This window comes from Scleropages formosus, chromosome 7 (assembly GCF_900964775.1).
Source record: "Scleropages formosus chromosome 7, fSclFor1.1, whole genome shotgun sequence".
NCBI classification, from domain to species: Eukaryota; Metazoa; Chordata; class Actinopteri; order Osteoglossiformes; family Osteoglossidae; genus Scleropages; species Scleropages formosus.
The window spans coordinates 3,611,489-3,632,208 of record NC_041812.1 but is presented as its reverse complement, the minus strand read 5'-3'; the positions used below and the strand labels follow the sequence as shown (position 1 = coordinate 3,632,208).

At 38.9% G+C, this 20,720-nt stretch overlaps 1 protein-coding gene across 4 annotated transcripts in view; it reads left to right on the top strand.

Annotated features, from left to right (window-relative positions):
• Window positions 1–11,765: 11,765 nt before the first annotated feature.
• mllt10 (MLLT10 histone lysine methyltransferase DOT1L cofactor) overlaps window positions 11,766–20,720 on the top strand; it is a 50,271-nt gene continuing 41,316 nt past the window's right edge. The window contains exons 1-2 of one of the 4 annotated variants that reach the window (XM_018741727.2): window positions 11,766–12,200; window positions 15,921–16,000. In XM_018741727.2, the coding sequence (XP_018597243.2) occupies window positions 12,038–12,200; window positions 15,921–16,000 (243 nt within the window). In that variant the 5' untranslated portion in view covers window positions 11,766–12,037. The remainder of the gene's footprint in view (window positions 12,201–15,920; window positions 16,001–20,720) is intronic. The other 3 variants (XM_018741726.2, XM_018741729.2, XM_018741730.2) reach the window with 3 other exon arrangements.

Genomic DNA, 20,720 nt, shown 5'->3' with positions numbered 1-20,720 from the left:
TTTTTTTTGCTAAACTTGGTTGCGAAAATCGTGCAAAAGTTTTCAGAAGCATACCCGGATGAGGTTTATGTGTGCCGTTTCCTCCAAAGAAATGTGAAAACGAAATGCGCAACATCCCTTTAAATATTCGCTTAAGTAGCGGCAAACCTCACGAGGAAAAACAGAAGTAATTGTAATTATGTACAAAAGTAGAATTTCCGTTGATGGGACGCCGAACTCAAACTGCGTTCTTATATAAAAAAAAAGAAATATTGAGGAGGCTGCGTGTCTGCAACGGCGTTACTTTCGACCGCAGAAATACACCGCATTTTTAACATTAAAGGGTCTCATCGAGTCCACGCACGCGGGCGAGCGGCTCGTGCGGGGGAGACGAAGCGCTCCTCGCGGCGACGTTCCTCCCGCCGCGCTCGCGCCGGAGCGCCACCATGTTGTTGTACCTCAGTCACTTTTTTTTTTTTTTTTTTGACGAGGAAACTCCGAGGCGAAGGCGCGCTGTGTGTGAAGGTGCCTCTTTCTGGAACACGTCCAACCCAAACGTCAAGACGGGCCACCTAAACCGCGCGCACACTCGTACTTTCAAACGTAACACGGCGCCCTAAACTTCATTTTGATGTGTGTTTGGAGTTATAATGGAGAGGAGGGGAGGAGGGGGGAGAGCGCAGGAGGACGGAGCGCGAGGGAGTGGGCTCCCGTGACCTTTCACCTCGTCGTGTTGTTCCTTCTGTGTTTTCGCAGACCTTCTCGTTACCCACAAGCCTTTGCGCGCATCGCGCTCGTGCCACGCTCGAATCCCACTCCCCCCACAGCCAGTACTCCTCTTGAATCCCCCTCTTTAACCCGCTCCCCCCCCCCCCCCCTTTCTCCTCGCGCGGGTCGGACTGTGGCCGCGCGCTGCGTGGCGAGCTTTAGCAGGAGCGTGAAGAAAAATACAATTAGAATACATTTATATTTATATTTTTTGCAGCACTCAACACCACAGCATTTCATTTTTTGAATTTCTGGTAAAAAGAGAAGTGGAAAAATAAATAAAGCGATAAGCAAATACACAGATTTGTTGCTTTGTTCGGTCATTTCACGGACTAAACAAGCGAAGTTATTTTATTTTGTGTCGAGTGTCACGCGATAGCTGTATTTCTTCAGCCAGACTGAATGAACTTTAGTGGTCATTATCTTCGAGCTTTAAATTGTCCTTGAGTAAATTTACCATTATGTATAAAACGGCAAGCGTCTACCTTGATTTTATTGTAACTATGAATGATTTATATTGTCGAAAAAGTCTGTGAGGAAAATAATGAAGTATAAAGTACACGAAATACACTGCTGGTGTGCATCAAGAAAATAAAAGTTTCCTAAAGTTACAGTATGACAACATTTGTAAGGACCTGTTCACATTTGTTTAGCAGTTACATTTTAGTTTTGAGACAGTTTTTTTTTTTTTTTTTTGCAGAAATCACACTGGCTTTCAAAATGAAACACAATTTATTGTACTTGTTCACGTATAACCTGTAACGCACCTACACACACATTCAGGAAAAACATAGTAATGCATATATAGACTTAAAAGGTGCTAAATACCAATAGCTGAACTGGACTGTTGGAAAACCTTTATATTTTATTGATCAGACAGTTAAGTGCAGTTCTGCGATGGCCCAGCGAGTTCAGGCCAGAGAGGCCTTTCGCTTTAGGTAGCAAATGATGTGGCGCATTTTCGGAGTCTAACATGTGCACCTCTGCACTTGGACTCTTTTCATTTCCATTAGCGTGGAGCTCAGCCGTACGACACTCTCCTTCCCCGTTCGCTTCCGCTGAAATCTCCTCGAATCGGAGCCAAAAATGATTTCCGAATTCTTGACAGGCTGTTGCTCCGGCTTTGGAATGCAACATGATGTCAGAGCACATCTGAGCGAGATACCGAGGGTTTCTAAATATAGCAGTTATATTAAAGCCACAGCCACAGCACATGCTGTGTTAAGGGTACAAAACTGTTTGATACTCACCCCCACCCCCCACAAACCAGCCCGCCACCCCCTGGCCCATCATACGGCCTAAAACGGAGTAAACATTCATAACACAAACAAGACAGATGTTTGCCTATTGCAATTAACACGGCAATCTTATTCCCTTTTGACAAAGCGCACAAGCCACATTTGCTTTGGATCCGTCAAAACCCTTTATTTCCTCAAGTTCTAATATTGTGCATAGAGTTTATAAGTGACACTGTATGCACCATCAGTAGAAATTATAACCTTTCCTTAACATTTCTTGCGTTGGAAACAAACTTAACCTTTAAATCGGGTCCGGTGAGAATGGCATGAAGTAGAAACTCCGTTCACACAACATTAGGAATTGCGTATTGTGTAATGCATACTAAAGCATGAGGTAATTTTGGCAAAGCCAGATTATCTAATCGAGCAAAAATAAACACTTGGCATAAATGCTGAGGGACAGTCGGGAAAGCAGTGTGTTCACAGCCTACTTTGTTCCCCCACTGTCTGGACCTACATGATTGAAAATTCTTAAATATGGGCTTGTAGCAGGAGTATGTCACTAATAATGCTCAAAATCTATTTAATGGTATTTTTATTTTATCAAGGAATGGACAAACGCCAGATGCTAGGAGTCTAGTTTAATATAATAGATTATGTAAATGTGAAATGCTAATTTAACAATCAGGGTGTGTGGTGGAGCATATATCCATTCTCTTACACTGGGCCCTAAACACAGCTGACATGGCAGAAAAGTGCGAAAGATTACACTCAAACATATAGCAGATCTGCTTTTATAGTTTTTAAAGCCCTTGATTTCATTGCGTTACATTGCTTAGATAATGGCTACAGTGGTACACATTAAAAAGCCCTTTTCTTATTTATAATTGTTCGTGGACTGATGTTATTAATTATTGTGTGTCTAGCCCTTAAAATACTTTTTGAACATTCCTCATGAGTCCTTCTGGATGAGGTCATCTGTCAAATAAATAAAGAATCTGAAATTTCAAAATATATGTGAATATGAATATTTTAGTACTTTTCACTCAGCCAGCGGTGCAAATGAAATTAAATAAATTCATAAATTAATAATGTGTTGTTACATTTTACAAGCTTTTCTCTTTTTTTCCCTCAGTGTATTAATTGACTGCATCTGTGGCTATTATTTAAATACGTGTAAATCACCGCAAGTTTTTATTTGTCTGCCATGGCCTAACAAGTGAGGGTAGACCTTAATTTGCGTCTGTCTTGTGGGAAATGTTTTTTCAAGGTTGAGGTTGGGTAGAAAAAAAAAAAGAAACGCCCCTAAATTTCAAATTCTGTCAATTCACCAACACAGTTGAGGAAAAAAAAAATCAGGACCCAGCAAACAAGCACTGATGCCACAGTTAACCCATTGATGGTCAAGAAAGCTTCAGTAAAGGTAAACGTGAAACTGTGTAAATTTTACTGACTAAAAACTATAGTATAAAAATATTACCTTAACATTAATAACAAAAAAGCTCTGCACAACATAACAGACCATCAACTAAATATGTTTAATACACAAAGTTAATCTGTATAGCCTACTGGGCAATATCAAATACATTTTTTGATAGACCTACATTACACAGCACATCTCCAGATCAGAGAGGCTAATAAATTAAGTTCAAAAAAAGAAAAATATAAAAATACATGCAACACTTCTTTAGAAAGCAGTCAGATGAGCAAAATGTCAATAACGAAAATATGAGATAAAGCCACATTGCTACAATGAAGTATCATAAAGAGTTTTACCTGGTTTGAGGATATGAATAATGCCTTTAGGCATTGCTGGAGGCTCTGAAAAATATGTGTAAGACAAATATTTGTGCCCTTGTAAATGTTGAGGGTATTCCTTTTATAAACCAGGTATGAAACTAAATTATATTTATTTAGTAAACTAATTATCCTTGGTTACATGAAGAAAATGCAGTTTAAAAATTCCTCAGATAATTTCACTGTGTCATAAAAATATATATTTTTACCCAATATGAATTTCCTAACAATGCTTAAAAAAGTTTTTTTTTTTTTTCTTCCATGGAGAACATTGAGCTGGGAGGATTTTGAAGAATGTGTAACTTTTTACTATTACGCCTTCTATTTACCGGTGCCTGTTAAGTGCAGACAAACTATACTATTTTAACACAGTTTTGTTGTTTATATTTTAAATTCACATTTTGTTTATCAGTAACTAGTTTGCAGAGACATATTGTTCTCATTGAGTAGAACTGCCCATTATGCTGTATACACTGGTTCACACTGCAGTTTTCGTATTGTTATGGTATTTATTTCCTTGAGAACACTGAACATTTGAAATCTGATGCAACTTTAATCGTGAATGAACATCACAGGAATGAAAGACATTCTAACAAAATACAAATTTCAGCACTGTTTTTATAGAAAAGAAATTTGAAAAAATTACGATTATTTTTTTTCCCCAGTTTTTGAAAGCATATAGAAAGGGTGAAGAATGTTTTTGAACATTTAGGGAAATTTGCGTTACATGTGAAATTGGTGCATCAGCTAAGAACGCGTAACACTCGAAGGTTTGCATGCTGGAAAAACCAACGCATCTTCCCCCCGTGGCCTCTTGACTGAACACGACACTGGAATATAAGAATATGTATCAGGAGACTGCAGGTGGATTGTACTAACATTTTGAAATATTTGATGCACCTCATTGGAAGGGTATTTAATAGGCTAGCAGGCCGGCGAAAAAACCTGGCCTCTTCATGTAAGCCTTTAAAAATTGATGATGGTCAAGAGGCATATCTCCAGCTGGGACACTGGGGGAAGGGGAACCTCTGCAGCTGAAACGTCCCCTGTGCTACAAGCACACCTTTATTTCAAATCTTTTCCAAATGCTCGTGAACATTAAAATTTCGTCCTTTACATCATGTTCGATTTTATAATCCACCTCTGCTTCTGACGCTTCACACAGTAAAAGATGTGTCTTGACTCCCGAATGACACTGTAACAAAAAAAACTGCTTGACGACAGCAAAGGAAATATTACATTTATTGTTTGTTTTGCTGCTATAAATTGCACCGAATCGATGCAGAGCCGATGCTTTTTATGAGTTAAAAATTTTAGAGTTTTGAATGGGTTTGTTGTTCTAGTCAAGTGGGTGATGTTTTTTTTTTTTTTTTGTATCCAATAGACGTAAGCAAGTCTGTTCAAATAACCAGTCAACAAATATAAACCTGTTGCAATTAAACCACGGTTTTTGATTTCCACTTTTGACAAACTGAATTATCAAACATGAACCGGTTAAATTTGTGATGCTTCAGCTTTTGGTTCGTTTTTACCCCACTTCACCCCTCTTGTTCTCGAAAGCTCTAGAGCTGTAGCTTTGGATAACAGCTGAATTTTAACTCTACCTGTGTGGAGGTCACTCTGCACTTTTGTGGCCGTTATTACGTTTCACACATGGATTGAATTTCAGGACCAATTTTAGACATAGCTTTGAATCTCCATTTATTATGTCAAGTTTTACCCATTTTCTAGGACTGTAAAAACAACAGTGTTTCGTTAATCTAAAACCTGCTGCTGTATTCATGTAGGATATTCTTTCTCAGTTAAATAAATACGCAAACATTTTCTCGATGCAGAAGAACACTTTTTGTCAAGAATTCTGTCCTGTATTTTTACACCAGTACGCTCTGAGCATGAAGTCAGCTTTCGTTTTGGAGGGAAAAAAAAAAGAAATTAGCGCTGTGGTAAAATCTTGAGAGAATTCTTAAAGAGAACAGTGTCGTACTATGAAGAGACAAATTATATTAAGTTTTCAATTGAAAGTCATTATTCATCAATGTACCAGAAGGAAATTGGTCGTATTTTAAGATAGCCACCGTTGCATTTAAGCAGGAAATTGATGCATACACCTCTGTAAAAGCCACATAATCACTGACTCATAAATGTTGTTCAAGTGCAACTATGGCGGAAATGGAAAGGAGGGACGACAGAGAAGATACGCAACCTGGGCCGGTGAATGGGCTGCATTAGCGCTCTTCTTTTAACTCAGTGGGCAACGCGAAGGAAATTGGGCATGAACTGTAACCCTGCTCCCACACGCAAGATTTGATACTATTCACACCGGTCAAATATTTCATAACGTCTTTAAATGATACTTGGATCTGTTCAGAGGATATAATTTTGCTTTGCTTTATAATAGTCCAGGAGCATCTGGCAACCCTGTGGGTGGGCAGCTATTTACAAAACGTCTAGGGGGTTGTGCTCAGAACCCCAATGGGTCACACTCATACCCATGATGGGCTGCAGGAAGAATCCAGAAGCGCCTTGGTTCGCCCAACCGTGGCCCACGGCTGCGTTTTCACCTTCAGGTGCGTCAGGAATGTCTGTACGTCAAGACTTCCGCGTCAACGTACTGATATATGTAATTTCGCGATCAGGAAAACTTATCTCACACGGTCAGCTGGGGTTTTATGACCGCGGCCGCTGGTCACCCGTCACACACGACTCTGCTCTCAATAACTACCATGTTAAGTGCAAATCTCGAATATTTGTCATTCAGCTTCTGTTGAACGTCTGCCTGCATTGGTGCTGTCAAGTGTGTGTGCGGTGACACATTTCACGAGAGCCGCCCATCGTACCGATTATGGTCTCGCGCTCAAAAAAGTGAACCCTCTCCCAACTTCTGCTGCGTCCTGACAGTTGTGTTCGGCTCACGAATGGGCCTTTTCAAGGATCTGTACGCGTTCTCAGCCTGCTGGAGTATTTGGAAATCACGTTTTTCTCGTGGACGGTACGATAAAGATTATGAGGCTTTCAAGATGAAATGTCTGATGCACATCGTAAGCTGTGCAGGAAGGAAGAAAAAAGGAGCCTGACACCAGTCACCACATTACATCACAAGCAAGGTACTGCCCCTCCCCCCCGAAGGCCCCATAGCATGAGGGATATAAACTCAGCCAGTTTCCACCACGTAGTGTTTGCGAGCTATTCTAAGGAGGAAAGGGGGTTCTTTGTCTATGGCAATAGGAATAGGTGTAACATCTGCTTTCCGTTGTACCACAAAAAGGTGTTTCCTGCCGAACAAACACAAGCATACAGCAAATGTCGCAATACATTATGCATTTTGGGCCATGCTGGTATTTCCTCAGTAATTGCACTTGACAGGGGAAAAAGAGCGCGGATTTTGCTCCACGGCGCTGTGGAGAATTAAGAGAAGACCTGCGAAGTTGAATATGTATGAGTCTGGTCCAGACGTGTACCGGGATGTAACAAACTGTATTTTTTTGCATTGCTGAAAATTGCATTTTGTTGCTCGAAAACTATATCCCAAATTTTACCAACATCTATTAATAAAGTTGTAGTTGCGCTTTATTACTTGATTTTCTCTTATTATTATTTCTTGCATTAATTAGGAACGAATCTTATCTGACAGTAGCGATCTGGAAAATTAAAAACAGATATTCTAAATATTTAGGTAAATCCTGTCCTCTATCCTACATCTGTGTCAGCATGCAGAGGATACAGTGCGTATCCTGTCCGTACGTCCTCAAGCTGTCCAACTTGTATTTCCAAACGATTTTCTTTAAGAAGCAAAACGTCAGAAATTCTTTCACTTGTTTCATTTCATTTAAATTAAATCATTATATTCTTTTTAAAATTTCTATCACTTCCGTTTCAGATCAGCAGTTTTAAAAAGTGTGAAAAGTCCTGATATGAAAATGTAAAACGAGCTGAAAATGGCATCTCTAAATATATATATTAGATCTAAATATATCTATATATATATCTGAATATATAGCAAATATACACATAATAAATATGTATATTTGATATTTGTTTGTGTCTTAAGACAAATCTTTTTGTACTGGGACACTGCCATATGGAACTTGCAATGCGAGGGACTTTCCATCATTTTTAAAAGTATTTTCTGTCTCTGTTTCTAAAGCAATTATTATAATGTAATGCTATAAATGTTTTGCGTACAACATTGTGGACGCGTATTCACACAGTTACAAAACAGGTTGTTCAACTTTTCAAAAAAGCTGAGCACAGTCATAAGTTACGTTCAAATATGTTTTCTGAACTAGAATACCGTGTCAAGCATTTACATCCACATTTATTCATTTAGATGACACTTTTCCGAGTTTACAAGGCCGGACACGCTATACTCAATCATATGATCGTTCCTCTGTTAAGACACACACGCTCACACATACACAGTCACACATTTAAGGCAATTCAGATGCCACAATTTACCCGAAACTCATATTTTGAAAAAAGAAAAAACTATAAATCACACAATACCAGTACATCCATGTTTAAGGAGCACAGAGAGAGATGTTTTCTTTTAGAACGCTAAAGCTAAACCAGATTTTCGTGCATCGGCTGTGAAATTCTTTGACGTAGCGCAGGAAGGACTCTGATTTTCGCTGTGATTTTGGAAGGGCTGAAGCACCAGGTGACAAAAGCCAAAAGTGAGAGGAGTCCATTGGATCCAAAGTGAATCTGCACTGGCTGCACAGGTGCAGGGACTGTTGTGCGTAGCGCATGTTTCAGGGCATCTCAGCGGCCTCCTCCGGCCTGCTGTCAACGTAGCAAAGATGTTAAAAAAAGGCCAGAATTTTCTGCAGAAATTAAATTTAAAGCATGCGAAAGAGAGAAATGACATCTGAGCTAACGTTACTGAGCTGCGCAAAATATTTGCTACAAAAAAAGTGACGTATTTTTAGACACATCCTTCGTTTGAGGAACTGCTGGCGATGAGGGTGTGTGTTTTTTCAGGTAAAAATGGTGTTCTTGAAAGGCTACCCTAGACTGATATGCAGGCAGTTCACAATTCGGTTTTGATATGGAGCGGTAAGGCTCTTGTGTTGCTGTATTTTTAATATTTTCACTTGTGCCAGTTCATTTGTGGCACTGTAAAGCTTCAAGGTGAAGTACAAGTAACAGTTGTGGATGCTTTGGAATAATAATATTTTACAGTGTAGGTACACTGAGTCAATCTCTATCAAGGAATCTGAAAATCATAATATATATATATTTTTGTGTGGAGCCAGTGGTGAATTATCATCTTTGTATTTGTTAGCGTTGCATGATGGAGGTTCAAAAAGGTAATAAAAACCATCACAGAATTATATACAGAGCTCAGTGGGTTCCTTCTAGAAAAAACAAAACAATGAAAGTAATAGATTACAGTCCCCTTTTTAAAAAGTAAAAGATACAGTTTTAAAATGCACAATTTCAATGAAATATTTTATTGCTAATTTTGCCCATAAAATGCAGAAAGACAGGATAACAAGGCCTGACTGACATTATGCAATGAGCTGAAAACTATAAAATATGTATAAATAAGACTGCTGGGAAAATTAAAATGAAAGATAGCCAATTAGGAATAATAAAAATTTAATAGTAATAACAATATTATGTGATGATGTTTTGAGATAGCTTGGCTTTGTGGGTTTGTTTTTTACAAGAACAGCAACAAAGAATTCTGCCCGTCTTCTGCATAAGAGCTGTCACTTGGAAATCCAGCAAGGCACTAAATCATGGTGTAAGGAGGAGTCATCGAGGCAATTTAGCTTTTTTCAAACACAGCTCGCTCACAACCAAGAGCTCAGTTAGGTCCAGACTTAATCAAGTGCAAGTAGTGAAAATCATTCTGCTATTTCGGTGGGTCGGGTTGCTTCAACAGCTGGTCTCCCAAGCCTCTTTGTTCTCCTGAACTATAATAGGTTTTCCTGCCGCCCCCCCTCCCCCTCTGCACCATTCCCAATGCAGACTCTGCATTTAAACATTCCAAAATTAAAGCAAATAATTGACAATCGTTCCCAGAGACCTTTCATTTTCCGTATTACATTGACAAGGCTTGTGTGCCCTCTTAAATTATTGGCAAACATATTATGTTTCTCTGGAAACCAAGATAATTCAGCGGGTTTTTAGGCAACGTAAAAATCTGCGATGAAAGAGGGGTTGGAAGAACCAATTTACACATCTGCACAAAGCTCCACATATATGTAGGATAAAATTGCTGCCTTTGGACATAAATAATTCAGAACTGCTAATTGATAATCCTTTAAAGAATGTATTTATTAAAAATTGCCTTCAGCGTTTATTTGTTAATCAAATTCAAGGATCACTCAAACAAAGCACATTTCTTAATCACCAGTTTCAGAGAAGCTTGTTTCCTGTGTTGACAAAATTTACATTTTTGGTTTGCATGTATTCCAGCAGCCATTGATACTGCTTGCAGTTCTTCACAATCTGATAATATTATAAAATGTCATTTACTGTAAATTGTATATTAGGGTCATGGGGTCATGCAGAGAAACTGACAAACATCAGGTTACAGTGACACTGAATTAAACATGTAATTGGTAAACAGACCTGATTTCTAGGCACAGAGTAAGTTACAATATCATATGTGCATGAATTATGAACATCTGGACATAGAGCTGTAAAATATCCTTTTGTGTTCCTAAGCCCCTCTGAGGTTCAAAATAATCATTTAAAGTTTTGAAAAGAACCTCACTGAGTGTTATTTTGGCACAATACACACATAGGGGAGGGAAGAGAAAATGAAGCAATAAAACACATTACCTAATGGCTTTCTGTGTTACAAAGTATCACGTCTTGTAAGAAAATGTGCTTTTCCAACATCAATGCAAAGAAAGATATAAAAATGTCTCCGTGTCGATTCATTTTAAGTCTAATTTCTCATGTAAGATTATTTCCTCCAGAAACACTGTATGAGAACTCATACATGTGTATCATTACACAAAGTGAATGAAAAAGTGTATTATTTGTATTATTCCTGTACTTTCAAACTGCACTAAAATAATGTGTTAATATTACAACACAGAGGCCTTTGACTTCCATGACTCAGAAGTTTAAGACAAGGTCCACAGTAACAAAAACAGAATTTGAAGTCAAAATAAAAGCATGAATGTTTGCTAACAACTATATAATAATGTGGTGTATTTTTTTTCACCAGTTAGTTTTAGTATCCTTCCAAATTTTAAAAAATATGTTTTCCAGACATGTTCAGACTACTTCAGCAAAAAAACTACAAATCTGAGCAAAAAATTAAGATGATAACCATAAGGAATCAGAACTTTAATAAGCCATTTAGTGAATCTTATAAAGATATAAAAACAGTGAAGGAAATGCTTGTTGACCTACTTCAATCATTGCCATGGCATGAAGAGAATAACCCCACCTTAAGTTAACTCGCTCCTTGCCCATTAGAATAAAAAGTAAATATATGTGTGTATATATATATAGTAAAAACAGAAGCACTGGAAAAAAAAATGTAAAGTAGTATTGAAAACACCAGGCCGTCGTCTTCTTCAGGAATTATGGAAAAGCACGACTTGTAAACACTAGCAGTTGAACGCGCTCGCTCGGTCTGTCAGTCCACTACAGGAAGTGCTAAACAAACAGCACCACTTCGCCTTCCATTGATCTCGTTTATGTCCATTAAACAGATTTTAAAAACGGAAGAATTTTTTTTTATATATATATAAAAAAGGTCCATATTCCGTCCTCGAACACTCGAACGTTCCTTGCCCGCCAAAGCCACGGACTTTTCCTCCCTCGCGCGCCCCGCTCCTCGCGCTCTCTTTGAATTCTTTTTCCCTTCACAAACGACGTCGTGCGTTTGCTCCCGGAGCCTCTCTACCCTCCCCGATTCTGAACTCGAGCTGCCATAGGTTAAGGCCCGCACAGAGCCAAAATGGCGTCATTTTCTCCCTGACCTTGGCCAGAAACCCAAACGTGACCAATCAGCGCTGGATTTCTTCGCCTCGTGTCGGTGCTCGCACATGCGTGCGGGCGGCTTCGTCGCCTGCGCTTCCCCGCAGTGTGCTCGTGAGTGTAGCGCTACGGTGGAAGCTAGCTTGCTAGTCAGGGGGTCACCAAACAAGAAAACAGCATGGCGTTTCCCCAAAGTGGAACCTAACCGAATTCTTCCCGTAAAGAGAGCGGAGACATCCAGTTGCTAAACGGTTGGCTCCTTATTTTCTTTTTTTTTTTTTTTGCCTGCTTTTTTCCTCAAATAGATGGTATCCAGCGAACCGTCTCTGGCAGTGGAAGACGACTACATCGCGAATAATATGAAGGAGATGATTGGAGGCTGCTGCGTTTGCTCAGATGAGAGAGGCTGGGCCGAAAATCCACTCGTTTACTGTGACGGCCACGGTTGCAACGTCGCTGTCCATCAAGGTAAAAACAGAAATTGCGTCCTGTTGAACGAGGCCTTCCTTGACACCTTTAGTTTCTGCGTAACATGTGCATGTCCTGTTTGCTGCTAACACGAAGATGGGGGAGGTGCTGTTTACACTCGGTAGGAATTCTCCGACAGGCAGGGGCACACGTTTCTGGGCCTCGGTTTTGGCAACGAGGAGAAAGAAATAGAGGAAGGAAGTGTTCCAGGGGGAAAAAGTTTGTTCCACGGCTCGACGCCAGGAAGGAGGCTATTTAGTGGAGAGGAGAAAAGGAAAACGAGGAGAATGGACCGACGTCATGTGATCGTTTGTAGGAGAGAGTAAGATGGCTTGCAGCGAGGGGAGTGTAACCTAGCGCTCTTTTTTTTTTTTTTTTTTTTCCTCCCCTCTCCCGGTTGAAGAACACTGCGGCTGCGCGGCCCCGCGCGCCCGCTTGTCTCGCTCGCGACAGCCTGCGACTGATAGCCGCGCAGCCGCTAGCGAGCGTTCCTGTCAAGCTGACAGTTAGCTTCCCTGTGCCGTCGAGTGACTCTTTCTTCTTGGAAGCAGTTTATAGTGTCTGTAGCACCAAGTAATAAACGTTATAAGACAATTCAGGATGACCTGTTTGCATTTTTAAAACCGTGTTTATTTCAGGTCGTCAGGTGAGTGAATTCTCCTTCATCATCCCACACCACATCCGTCTGGCTAAGCTAGTTAGCTAGCTAAAACTACTGGACAGCTTTTCTCTGGCAATAAAATAATTTATTCGTTTTGGTCAGTGTATGTTAAAATGTCTGTCTTTTGCTTAACCAGCAAAAGGAAACGAAAAACCCCAATGGAATTTTGCATTGTAATACTTCGGGTTTCCATGGAAACAGCAGTCAAACTGGCCCATCCTACCCCCAGACCTTGTCACGTAATCCGATTGTTGTATTTGTTTCAAACATCTCACATAATGAAGTTATTTTTCTTCCCAGCCTTATCATGGATATTGCGCATCATAACAGCTAAATGTCAATCTTGTAACCTAACGTGTCATGTATTTACAGTTTTTCGTTTAGCTGATGCTTTTCTCCAGAGACTACAATCTTAAGATACTACAGTTGTTTATCCATTTATACAGCTGAATAGTTTTTTACTGGAGCAATTTCAGGGTAAATACCTTGCTCAAGGGTACTACATCTGCAGGGGGGATTTGAACCTGTGACCTTTGGGTCCAAAGGCAGTAGCTCTAACCAGTGGCAGTACTCTACCAGCTGCCTGCAGCTGAATCTTTGAGTTATTTCAACCCTGTTGAGGTAGAGGCTGAATATGCTCTGGCAGTCATTATTTATATCCTTTATTTACTTGCTTCCTTTACCCAAAGAAACTTATATTGTTGCTGTAAGCAGCATTACGATGATTTACCTCTATATACAGCAGAGTATTCTTGTATCAGCTCAGGTTCAATACCTTTTCCATAGGGTGCTCAACGGGGGTTGGATTTGAACCACTGACCTTCAGATTACATTTGCCTTCATTAATTTTCTATACAGCTTTTTCCAAAGTGACATACAACTCAGTTAACAAAACTGTGTTTAGCAGAGATTGAGAAATATAGATTCACTCAATTCTCAGAAGTACTGTCGGTTTGTCAGGTTCCACTGGCTTTTGCAAGACAAAAGGCCGAATCAGGGCATGAAGACCTGCTGCCCTGTTGTATATTCATTGTTACCTTTTATTTTTTTAAAAAAACAGAATTGCCCCACATTAATTGAACATCCATCTGTAAGTGTGTCATCATGTGTTACATCATCGTGCTTGGTACTTGCTTTCCTTTCTGTGCTTGAGGCATATTACTATAGCTGGTATAACTGGGACAACCTGTAGCGTAGTGGTTAGAGCTGCTGCCTTTGGATCCAAATGTCATAGTTTGATCCCCACCTCTGGCTGTAGTACTCTTGAGCAAGGTACTTAACCTAAATTGCTTCAGTAAAATTACCCAGCTGTATAACTGGGTAAATAATTGTAACCTTAACACTGTAAGTTGCTTTGGAGGAAAGCATCAGCTAAATAAATGTAACTACATTAAATTACAAAAGTTCATCTGTGTGTTAAAGGAAAGTTCAAAGGATTTTTTAAAAAAGAGAAGGTCTGCTGGGATTATGGCAGGGAGTGGTAGAAAAATTGAATTTTATTCTGTTACATTGGAGTGTGTTACTTTTTCCATGTTGCTCTGTGGTATGAGAGCTACTGTAGTTGTAAATTCTTGCCATGGCCACAGCTCAGCAGGAGCACGAGCCACAACTTTGGTGTCTGTTAGTAATGAGATGACCTTTTTTGTTGATCACAAAGGGAAGAACTTAGAGTTACTGGACTGCAAACACTGTCAGTTTTGTTCGTAAATATTTGGCTAGTTTTTTGACCGTCCAGTGTTTGCGTTCCAGGTTTTGATGTCTGAGTACACTAATACACACAGAGATTAGGTAATTGTGGAGAAATTAATCTTAATTATAATAGAATATACAACTGTTAATAATGACATTAAGATTTCACTATGCAGAACTGTGTGCCGGCTATTATATTGAAATGTTCACATTCACTATTCATTACAGTCTTTTTAACATTGAATTTGATAAGATCTTTTTGATAGTTTTAGTATTTTGTAAAAGGACACAAACATCTGATGTGAGTGTTGTTCATTTTTGGTGTGTAAGGTATGAGAGTGCACAGTCATCAGATGGGAAGATTAAACAAGATTAATTGTTTGTCATGGTCAGCTGTTTGTGTACTGTGGTAAAGAGGGTTGATTTGGGTCAATCCTTTCAAATATAAATTTCAGTACTTTTATGCCTTTACTGCCGAAAGTCCAGTTGGCAAAGGAAAGCTCTTTAGAGTCACCTCGTGCTATGCTTAAAAGACATTCCCGAAGACCTCCAGTAATAAGAAAGGGCTTTACAGCCTTTTTTAAGACTATAAAGCTCATCCACACTATCGGAGCTAGTCTCCAAATGGAGAAAGTTTGGAACAGTATATACTCACTTAAGTCACATCACTGACTGTCCTGCTTAAATCAATGGGAAAGGTGAGAAATCATCAATGAGGTCAAAAATGAGACCTCTCTTGCCGTAGCTAAAGTGAGTGTTCATGACTAACAGTAGGATGTGTGTGAGCACCAAGGTGGAAAAGGAACAGAATGGGGTTTTCCCCAGTTTACTAAAAATCACAGGAATGACGTAAGACTTCTGGAAGAGTGTTCTTTGGTTAATGAATCAAAAGTTTTAATGTCATGGCCCACTTGCATCTGGTGAAAACCAAACATGGGTTTTTTTCTGCAAGAACCTTCTGTCACCATTCAGGAGCATTGATGGTAGTGTGGTGGTCTGTTTCAAAACCTGGATTATCTGATGTTGTTTGTGGAACCATTGGTATTGGTATTTGTTTGAACATCTTACATTCATTGTCACACATGAAGCAGGGAGGACCAAATTAGAGGGGGTACATTCTTTTCCATGACATGTATCAGTTCCATAATGAAAATGTGCCATGTTACAGCCTTCAAAATAATGAGTTATAGCCTTCTGTCTACACTTTTAAATGCAAAAGAGAATCACTGAACCATATGAATCAATGTGTGAGGGGGGAGCCATGTATAGTGTAACAGAAGTATTAGCAAGTTTGCATTTATTGTGGTGTTATGTGCGTGTGGTTACATTGGTCTAAGCCATATTAATGTGAATTTTTGTCCCAATTGCAGCATGCTATGGCATTGTGCAAGTCCCTACTGGTCCATGGTTCTGTAGAAAATGTGAATCCCAGGAGAGAGCAGCCAGGGTGGTAAGTGTAACTATTAACCTGCATTTCCAGGGTATAAAAGGGATGGGTGAATAGCATGAGGAATGTATTTATGTAGTCATTTTCTTAGTTTATTGACCTAAGTTCAATGTTTTGTCTAACATCAGTACTTTTGATATATCCATATATTATGATTATAGGAAATAGGTGCATATGGTCTTCAGATCGGATGTTTAAACTGCTGCTCAGACATCTGTCACAAATAAAGGACTGATTTTGATTGTCATGTATTTGCTGCACCTCCTTGTCAAATTCAACCCTTCTGCTGTCTGCACTAAAAGTGTACCATGGTTCTCTGACACCCATGGTTCTACACCTTCCTTCACAAATTCATCCATCATGACTCTTTCTTGGTTTGCTTGCTAATTTATTTGCTTATCAAGGCACCGTCTTTGTAAATTCTTTAAAGATGTTTTCCTTGAATCTTTCATTTTGGCCATTCCACTGCATCATTTTCTTCTCTTCTTTGATAGAAGTTTCAGGGTCCTTGACACGTTTAGTAATTCTTGTTTGTTTTGAAAAGATGTTCTATAAAGGTAACATCTTCTCAAAACATAGGGAAGCTGTGTGCCCATAAAATTTTCCAAATGTTGATTAGCTCACTGTAAATAAAGAGTATAATAGTCTATTTCCCACATGCTGTCTTTGGACAGTAGGTACATAGCATTATAAACAATCTACCATGGTCATAAGTGTACTATGAAAGTACGGTAAACTGCTGAAATTATGGTAAGTGTTTTGATTGTGCACGTGATTAGCTTTTTCATACTTTGATCAGTTAGTAGTATTGCCAGCGAATTTCAAGTTTAGTGTTCTAGAGACTGGCTCTGTTGGGTCCAGGTGAAGTAACGCTGCAGTCTTGTAGATCTGTGCTGTAGTGCTCGACTTCTGTAAGCTCTTTAATTTCATCTGCTTTCACACAGGTGATATCACTTAAAGGTCAAGCCTTTGGAAGAGCAGGAAGTTTGAAAATAAATGACATACATTGTAGCCTCTTTGAGTTGGTATATTCTATCATATGTGAAATAGTGAGAATTATTTTTATGTTAGTACTAGTAATAGAAGTAGACAACATTATGGCAGTTAAATATAAAAGGTCATGCTGCTGTCGTGGACTAAAACAAAGTATGCATTACCACTGGTCCCTTTTTTTTTTTTATAGTTTTCACCAGTTTGATGGAATTATATTTAGTTAATTGAATGTTTCAGATCTGTGTAAAATTTAGTTTTTAGATATTCTTTTCAAATATAGGAAGGTTGTCCATTTGGTACAGGTACTTTTAGCATGTTTTTTTTTTTAAATTATTTAAGACCCATCATCCATGTACAAGGGATTGATGAAATGGTACATAGATGTGATACTCCACTGAGGTACCACCTATGCAGGTTTGGTAGTTCAGGTGCACTTTATGGTAATGAGGATTGTGGGCAAGCAAGTATTTTTATGTTTCTGTGCATTTTTATAGGTGTGTCGAGAGGTTATGGTCCTTTGGGGGAAAAGCAGTTGCAACAATTTTAATTTTTTTTTTTCCATAAACCATGCTGTAAATGTGACATTTCTCTGACTTGAAACCAAGAGCAAATCAGAGGAAATATTAGTGTAAATCTGCTTTAACCAATACAATGAGCAAGGATTATTCCGGGTTAAGATAGATAAATAAAGCTCAAGTTTTATGCCAAGCTCTTGAGAATTGACAAGGTTTACCATGTAAAATTGATGTTTTCCTATGTGCTCTTATCAAGATATATTTGCTGATTGCATTAGTCTTTTTTTCTTGAAAATATGGCTTACTTCCATCACTGTCATCTTAATTTTGTGGCTACCTAGTTGTATCAGAAGGTTTGGTTAGTACAGACGGTTGTCAAGCTACACATTTGAGAACATAAAAACATTTAAATTTAATTTTCATTGTTTTGTTTTTTGTAGAGCAAGTGCAACTTGTTTCTGTGTCCAGCCGCAAAATAAAATGTACCCACAGTGCCACAGCAGGAATGTGGAAAAAGTTCAGTTCAGCTCCATTTCACGTCATTTACAGATCACATCTGGTGTTTTGTTGGCGGTCAGTTAAAAGATGGCACCAGTTTGTGGAGAAAACATACAGTATTTTAATATCCACTCATTTTAATTTTAATATAAAGTATTTCAGTATTTTTTTATTAAGTATTTTATTGTTCTGTCTTAAACTTCAGATTTTGTCCAGTCAGAAATTCCAGGTATGTCTCTATTATTAACTGTAGCAATAATTAGACTGAATTTGGCCAAATGTTGAATATTGTACATGCCTGTGTTATGAATGAAGAAGTAGGTGGTTGAGATAATGTATTTTTATTTTCATTCTTTTTAAAGTGGACTTAATTTTTCCATAGTTAATAAGGGATGATAAAATAAGTCTTATGATAGACTGGTGTCACACATTGGTATTAGGAGGGTAGAGTCAGGAACCTGAATATGCAGAGCATTAAATGAAGATAAATCTTTCTCTGGGTTTTTAATTCATTAATTCACTCTAAGATGTCTGGACTATTAATTTGTATCGGAGAATGCATACGTGAATTTTTGTTGGTCTTTAGTAGAAGAAATCTTTCAATTTTGTGACAGCCACATTTGTCCTAATTTTTGGAATGATATCCTGTCCATGTACTTTGCTGTTTGCGAATTAGTGTGCGGTTTACCCACATATTCACTTCCTTAACCAGGTGTGTCTTGTTTTTTTTTTTTGTTTTTAGCTTTTCATGTTTTGTTTGCATACTGGTATCATGCCTTTAGCAAGTATGCAATGCTAAGTTTAAAGCTCTCTTACCATACTGGTAGCCTCATCGCTGCGTTCACTTAAACATGTCATGGTAATTAAAAATAGGGATTTATACATATTTCACACTCTTTTGGTGTACATGTTTAATACTTTATGCTGCTTCTACCTTAAAATGGTCATCTGTGACATTACTTGTAGTTACACTAACTGTTGGTACTACTTCTTTTTTGTAAAAGACCCTGTTAAGTTTTCTGTTCTTGCAGAAACTTGCCCCATCTCAAAGCTCCCTTTGCCTACTGTTTTCTCCCCAGTTCAGGCATTAGTCTAATCTCTCATGATGAGAACATGTATGTGCTGGTGAAGCAGATCCAGTTCCTGTGGTCTGCTCTTCCTGGAATTTTCCCCTCATCTGTAATACAAGTGCTGATCCGGACCTTGTGGGGAATACAAGCGGTAGTCTCAGCTGTAATGATTATCTATCAGTCAAATTAATGGGACCGTTTCTCGTAGTTGATAAATGAGCCATACAGGATGCTGTGTGATGTCTTGTCTTGAGAATGGGTGTGAAGTATGTCAATTGTGTTGCAAATTGCAGTGTTCCCTGGTTCTATCAAGGGAGCGTGGCTTGCCATCTGCATTTGCTGAAACCTATGCAAATAGTACCAACGTTGTCTCAAGATACTGCATTGCCATCCAAAGCCTTCCTGTTATAAATCGGCTCCATTCCACAGCCATTCACTTGATGAACTGCTTTTTCATTAAGCAAGAATATCAGGCTTCAGACCAGTTGCTGTCATTCTTTTTATGAGGCCAATGAGATGTACAGTTACTGCGGAATACAAGGGTCATGGGCTATATCTGATTACACAGAAAAGTTACTGTCTCTGTTATTCATTTCACAGTGAAGCTACTCTGAATGAGCAGACCAGGTGGAGTGTTAAGTCATACAGCACAAAGGTACTGGTATCAATTTAAAAGCTCTTGGGCACCCATGTGGAGCAGAATGTAGTTCAAACACAAAATTTGCATTTGAGCCCAACTCAAACTCAGATGGGTTTTTTCCAGTGTTTTGGCAAATCCAAGCTGAAACCGAAGAAGGTCTAATACCTTTTAAACTCACTGTATCTACCTAAAGGCATTGCTGAAGCTATTTGGCTGTTCAGTGAAGTAACAAGAAAGCACTGCTACCAGCATTACTGGTATGAGCACCACCTAAGCCATTCCAGAAGCCAGAGAAATGTCCAGTATACCTGTCCGTGAGTTAAGAACACGGTGAAGGACTGCTTGGTCCCACATTTCAGAAGTCCTCTGCCTTGCACCGCTGAATTCACAAACAGATGTTGCCAGGTATTACAAGTGTTTTGTGCAGTAGGGATACAGCATTCAGCCATGTGCAGCTCCCTCCTGACCTCATTATATTTAAGACATGCGTATAACTTCTGTTACTCTTCTGTTTCACTTTAAAATTCATTGCTTTGAAGTATTCTATTTTCTGCCTACAGTTTCTCTTCAGTCACAACAGCTTTCCTTCTTTTCTTCACAGAGATTTCAGTTCATCGTAAGGTTAATTTCTACTCCACACCAAGTTTCTGCACACCGTGCCTTTTCTGAGTGTTTAATACTGATGCCAGTGTTCTTGTATTAACATAGCATAGGGGCTGTCAAGTGTATATCTTATTATTTTGAAGTTATTTCTTAGACTATTTTGTCTCTTTTTTTCTGCCTATTCGCACATTTCCTTTATGAGAAATAGTGTAAATATTGGTTTGTTAAAAGCATACTTTTATTGAAGCGGAAGGTGTCTTGCCTGCAAAGACCAACAGAAATTTGGTCATAACAATCTGTGTGCTTGGTATCCTTACATGCCTGTGTTGGGCTGGACGTCATTAACTAGGTCTCTGGAAACCCCAGGTGGCTACAGCAAATCTGGAGTGAATCCAGCAGGGTGT